At 32.5% G+C, this 6,353-nt stretch overlaps 1 protein-coding gene across 1 annotated transcript; it reads left to right on the forward strand.

The window, feature by feature from the left end:
• Positions 1–439: 439 nt before the first annotated feature.
• LOC114759095 (probable LRR receptor-like serine/threonine-protein kinase At3g47570) lies at positions 440–3,601 on the forward strand. The gene is made up of 2 exons (XM_028948189.1): positions 440–3,119; positions 3,213–3,601. The coding sequence occupies exons 1-2, from the start codon at positions 440–442 to the stop codon at positions 3,599–3,601; spliced, it is 3,069 nt and encodes a 1,022-aa protein (XP_028804022.1).
• Positions 3,602–6,353: the final 2,752 nt, after the last annotated feature.

The raw sequence follows: 6,353 nt of genomic DNA on the forward strand, positions 1-6,353 counted from the left end.
GGACTTGCTTGTTCAACGGAATGAGCACGTGAAAGAACCAAATCGTTTAAAAGCCATAAAAATTCAATTATAATAAAAAAAATAAATTACTGTGATTTTCTTGTTTTAATGACAACGTCGCATATTAACGAACACAATTTTCAGCGCCGGAACAAGAGCTACTTCATTTTTTTTTCTAATATGGGAGAACCTGGTAGAGTCAATCTATTAATAAAATTTACAAATTAGCATACAAAACCCCTCAAACGATTAAGGATACGAGGTAGCAATTGCTTTTAAACAAAAATAAATAAATCAGAAAATTAATACTAGGCTGAAGCAGCAGGCAATGTTCTATTGACTTTGACTTTGAAACTATTTAAATTAAGATCAAGGAATTACAAGTCTGCGTATCTTTGCCTTACGAAGAGCTCTAGTAGCTTTCGAGTTTCTCAACAAAATGAAGCCTTTTTCTCCAGTGTTTCTTTCATTTTGGTCCCAATGCCTTCACTTGCTTCTCTTCTTCACTTTGATCTTTCGACCTCGTCTAGCAGCTTCTTCATGGGATAATGAGACTGATCATTTGTCCTTGCTCAAATTCAAGGAATTAATATCCAGTGATCCAAGTCATATATTGGACTCTTGGAATGTTTCTACATACTTCTGCAACTGGCATGGCATCACTTGCGGCAACAAGCATCACAAAGTTACACAGTTGGTGTTACAAGGATACCAATTGCGTGGTTCTATATCACCCTTCATTGGCAATCTCTCCTACCTCAGAACCATCGTTCTTGATAACAACAATTTCTACGGAGAAATCCCACAGGATTTGGGTCGTTTGTTACGGCTCCAGGTACTTTATCTGTCCAATAATACATTGACTGGGAAATTTCCTGTTAATGTCACGAGTTGCTCTAAACTCAGGTACTTATCATTTGGTGGAAATAATCTTACTGGCAAAATACCCATGGAGATTGGCTATCTCCATAATCTTGAAAAGTTATATCTACTTGAGAACAATTTTACTGGGCAAATTCCAATGTCCATATGGAATCTGTCTTCCCTTGTAAGTATTTTTTTTGCTGATAATAAGCTGGAGGGGAATATACCTAAAGAAATAGGACGCTTGGAAAATTTGACAGTACTTAGTCTAGGTGCAAACAAGCTTTCTGGGCCAATTCCTTCTTCTCTATACAATTTGTCATCCCTCGCTTATATTGCATTTTGTAGCAATCAATTTAATGGCTCTCTCCCAACCAATATGTTCAATAGCCTCCTTAATCTCCAATTATTGGAACTTGGAGGAAATCAAATCTCGGGTCCTATCCCAGCATCCTTGGCAAATGCATCTATGCTTGAAATGATATCTGCAGGAGAAAATAACTTTTCAGGGCCAATTCCAAATCTTGGAAAGTTGCATGACCTTTCAATTCTAGAGTTGTCTAGTAATAGTTTTGGAAGTAATTCTGCTAAAGATTGGGAGTTTCTATATTCTCTGAGCAACTGTAGTAAATTGCAAGCCCTAATATTGCATGACAATATTCTTGGGGGCCATATACCAGATGCCATAGGCAATTTGTCCACCCAACTCACATGGCTCACTCTTAGTAATAATCAAATATCTGGCAAAATCCCTGCTTCATTAGGAAACCTTGTTACCCTAACATCACTAGATCTGAAGATGAATCATTTCACTGACATCATCCCAATTACTTTCGGGAATTTTCAAAACATGCAAACCTTGTCTTTGGGGGCAAATAAATTTTCTGGAGAAATAAAACATTTTATAGGTAATCTCACTCAGTTATTTCACCTAGATTTGTCACAAAATATGTTCGAAGGAAAGGTTCCTCCAACTATTGGCAATTGTAAGAGTTTACAATATCTTGATCTGTCACAAAACAATTTTAGTGGAGCCATACCAGTCCAGCTAATTACTCTTTCATCTCTATCAATTTTATTGAACTTGTCACATAACTCTTTTGGTGGTAATATCCCTAGTGAGGTTGGAAACTTAAAAAATATTGGTAAGTTGGATGCTTCTCATAACCATATCTTTGGAAAAATTCCTCAAGCCATTGGAGATTGCCAAAGCCTAGAGTATCTCTTTTTGCAAGGAAATTTCTTTCAAGAAACCATCCCCTCATCTTTGGCTTCACTGAAAGGTCTAAGATATCTAGACTTGTCACAAAATAACTTGTCTGGATCAATTCCAAAAGGCCTGCAAGATATTGCTCTCTTGGAGCACTTAAATGTTTCCTTCAACATGCTTGATGGGGAAGTACCAAGCAGAGGCGTCTTCAGCAATGCAAGTGCAATATCACTTGCGGGGAATAAGAAGCTTTGTGGAGGCATATCAAAGTTGGAGCTGCCACCATGCCCTCTCAAATCTACTGAACAACAAAAGCATCCAAATTTCAAGTTGTTCATATCAATATGTTGTGTGATTGCTTTTCTACTTCTGGCATCTTTTGTTGCTATTTATCATAGGAGAAAAAGAAGCAAGAAAGCTTCACGTTCAGAAACAATTGACATGATTTCAAAAGTATCATATCAAAGTCTGCATAATGCCACAGATGGATTCTCTATCAACAATTTGATAGGATCAGGGAGTTCTGGCTCTGTATATAAGGGAAGTTTTGAATCTAATGAAATTGTTGCAATAAAGGTCATCAACCTTCAAATAAGGGGAGCTCACAAAAGTTTTGTGGCTGAATGCAATGCATTTAGAAATGCCAAGCATCGAAATCTGGTAAAAATTATAACATGTTGCTCTAGCATAGATTACAAGGGCCATGAATTTAAGGCTCTAGTTTATGATTATATGGTGAATGGAAACTTGGAATATTGGTTGTATTCTAGAGAAGAGAATCTAGATCATCCAAGAATTTTGCTCCTTGATCAAATAATAAATATTCTTATTGACATTGCGTTTGCATTAAACTATCTTCACAATGAACATGGGCAACCTCTAATTCATTGTGATTTGAAGCCAAGTAATGTTCTTCTTGATAGCAACATGGTTGCTTATTTGAGCGATTTTGGGTTGGCAAGACTACTATCAACTGTTGAAGCCATCTCTAATGAGCAAAGCAGCACAATCGGAATAAAGGGTACTATTGGCTATGTTCCTCCAGGTATCATTTAATATATATTTTTTACTACAAAGTCATGCAATTCATTATGTTTTTTAACTCAATTTTTTTCCATTTTTTACTACAATGTTTCAGAATATGGAATGGGTTCTGAGGTATCAACACAAGGTGATATGTATAGCTTTGGCATTCTTGTCTTAGAGATGTTAACTAAAAGAAGACCCACTGAAGGTATGTTTAAAGATGGCCACAGTCTTCAAACACATGTGAAAAATGCATTTCCTAACAAGCTTTTGGAAGTTGTTAGCCCAACTATTTTTCCACAAGAACTAGAACATGCAGTGGTAGTATCAGACGACATATCGGAGAACATGATGCAAGTTCATCCTAATGTTGAGAAATGCTTGCGTTGTTTGTTTATGATTGGGCTTACATGTTCAATGGAATCACCTCATGAAAGGATGAGCATAATTGATGTTGTAAGGGAGCTAAATTCTATCAAAAGCTTTTTTCCTTTATGGTGAGTACAACATCATCTAAGTGGGTGTTCGGTAATCACAAAAAACACTTTTGGATAAAAAAAATTTTCTTTCATATACTTACTTCATATGACATAAAATTACTTTTAAAATCATAATTTAGTTTTCTTTCAAACATAATATAATCTTTTGGTTTGATTTGATTTCTACACAAACCAATTTGATTTACTTATTTTATTTATTTATTTTTTCTTTTTGCATCTCATTTTTGAATTGTTGCAGGTAAGGGAATCGTGTCTGTTCAATTTCCTTGAAGTGATCAAATTGTGATTGGGATGAGCCGAACGCTGTTAGCTCAAGCATCTTTGTTTTGTGGTCATATTTGTGATATGTTAGCGTGGTTGAGATTTGTGGGCGGATCTTCCTCTTCGTTGTTAATTATATGTTCAAACATGTTTTGTCAAAGGTTCCTTTATATTCCTTTACTAGTTAGCATTACTTTACATAGACTGCTGATAGGATTTCTGTTGCTAATTACTGATGGAATAATTTTGTCCTTGATGTGAAATTCCGTGGCTAATTTGTTTTTATTTTTGTAATTTCAAAATGCTGCATGTCAAGTGTTTCATTTTCTTTACTAAATCAATCATGTTCATACATATACATGCAATAAACAAATAATGATGTCATTCAAAAAAAATACAAATAAAGAAGGATGATACTCCCTCCAGCCCTTTTTTATAAGATATTTTTTTAACTAAATTACATGACTTAAAAAAACAGTTAAAATTAGTTAAATACAATAAATATGTAAAAATTAAACTTTTTCTTCTAAGTACGCCCCAACAAATAAGAAAAAAAGTACTAATAATGAGATAAAGAATAAAAAAGAATGTAATATGAGAACAGATAAGAAGAGAGAATAGGAAATTAATTAGGGATAAAATTGATGAAAAGTAAAAACACATTTAATGTTTAGACACCCCTAAATAGGATCTTATAGAAAGGACTAAACTAATTCAAATTTTAGGATCATATATAAAAAGGACAGAGAGAATATGAAATATTGAAATTAATTTGGGGTTTGGTTAGATAGAAGGATATGATTAATTAGAGGTATATTGTGTGGTCATTTGAATCATGACTAAGAAAAGGTAGTATCCCTTTACCAGCCAAGCAGAAATAAAAGTGAACAAGGTATTAGCAAGTTAAGAATTGACAAATTCTGGTCCTTAACAAGGCCCTTACAATAGGAAAAATCTCTTAAAAACACACTTAAATAACCCACATTTTTATTTGGGTTATTGAATTTATCATTCAAAGACTTATTACAAGTGTGTAATGGAGACATAAAATTGTTAATTTAAAATTGAAAGATATTAACTGTAAAATGGAACATGTTAATTTAGAATTCTCTTTTAATTTGGTTTCTAATAAAACAGGGATTTGAATCATTTCACAAATTTTAAATTTTCTTTTTGGGTCATGCAACTTGATTAGGGGTTTGATAAATTTAGTGATCCAGATGAGAATTTTTGCTATTTAAGTACCTTTTTAAGGATTTTTTTTTTATAATAAACATATTATAACCCAAGAATACCAGAAATTTAAGGAATTTTTTCCTTTTTGGTTTCTTTTTAAGGATTTTTTTCTTTATAATAAACATCTTATAACTCAAGCATACTGGAAAAAGGAATTTTTTTTCCTTTTTGGTTTCTTTTTAAGGAATTTTTTCTTTATAATAAAAATTTCTAAAGCTATTTTTATAAACTACCACATCAAATTTCAGAATTCACAAGTTTCCTTGCGCAAATAGCAAAATTTTTGCAGTCGGAGGCCTTGCCGATGGTTCTTGGACGGCTTCAAGGGGCAGTTAGGTTGTTGAACGGTAGTTTTTTTTTTTTTTTGCTTGTTTGTTTTTGTTTTCCGTGCTGCTTGAGTCTGTTTCTTTTGTTCACCATGTTTGTGTTACTTGTTCATTGTTTAGCCTTCTCTAAGCTCTGTATTTGACTTTTCTATCAATAATATTTGTGTTTACAGTCCCAAAAAAGTAGTTATGGCTGGTGGGATGGGGGAGAAATCAATATTCCTATAATTTGATCTCATTTTTTATCAAATCTTTATAATTTTTTTTATTGGGTCGTTATAATTTCATCAATTATAAACATTAGTTATTATACTCATAATTTGTTAATTTGTAAGAGAAACAATGCCAATAGCATATGACATGGCTCTCAGTTATCATACTCCTGAATTAATTGTACCGCATAAATATAGAGAAAATCAAAACCAACCAAATTATAGATCATATAGATGCAGAGAAGGTTATGAACATAATTTTTTTTTTATTTTTATGTTGATAATAAATAAATTTCATTTCATCATTTATTTTCAAAAACAACACTTTTTTTTTCTAATGCGGAAAAAAAAATTTCATTTTATATTTTTTGGCAATTTACATGTCACATAGTCAATATCTATATATTCTAATTAACAGATTATAAACATATCAACTAATGTTTATAATTGAAGAAGCTATAAAAACCCAATAAAAAAACTGTAAAAACCTAATTAAACATAAGATGAAACTATAAAGACTCACAAATAAATTTTTCATATACATACATATATATATATAAAATACAATCAAACTCAAAATTTTATTCTTAGACTACTCTGTAAAAGAATAAGCTTAGTGCTAAACATATACATGGGTATGTGCCTGGGAAAGCCCTACATGTCTTCAAGAATAGTTCATGTAAGATCCCGAAAATGAAAGAAGCCACAAACAATACAA

Source organism: Neltuma alba, unplaced genomic scaffold, assembly GCF_004799145.2.
Source record: "Neltuma alba isolate B1F8T4 unplaced genomic scaffold, ASM479914v2 tig00010787_pilon, whole genome shotgun sequence".
NCBI lineage: Eukaryota > Viridiplantae > Streptophyta > Magnoliopsida > Fabales > Fabaceae > Neltuma > Neltuma alba.

Coding starts and splice junctions, on each gene's coding strand:
- LOC114759095 (XM_028948189.1), top strand. CDS start 440: ATGAAGCCTTTTTCTCCAGTGTTTCTTTCATTTTGGTCCCAATGCCTT. Junction 3,120..3,212: donor TATTGGCTATGTTCCTCCAG/GTATCATTTAAT, acceptor ACAATGTTTCAG/AATATGGAATGGGTTCTGAG.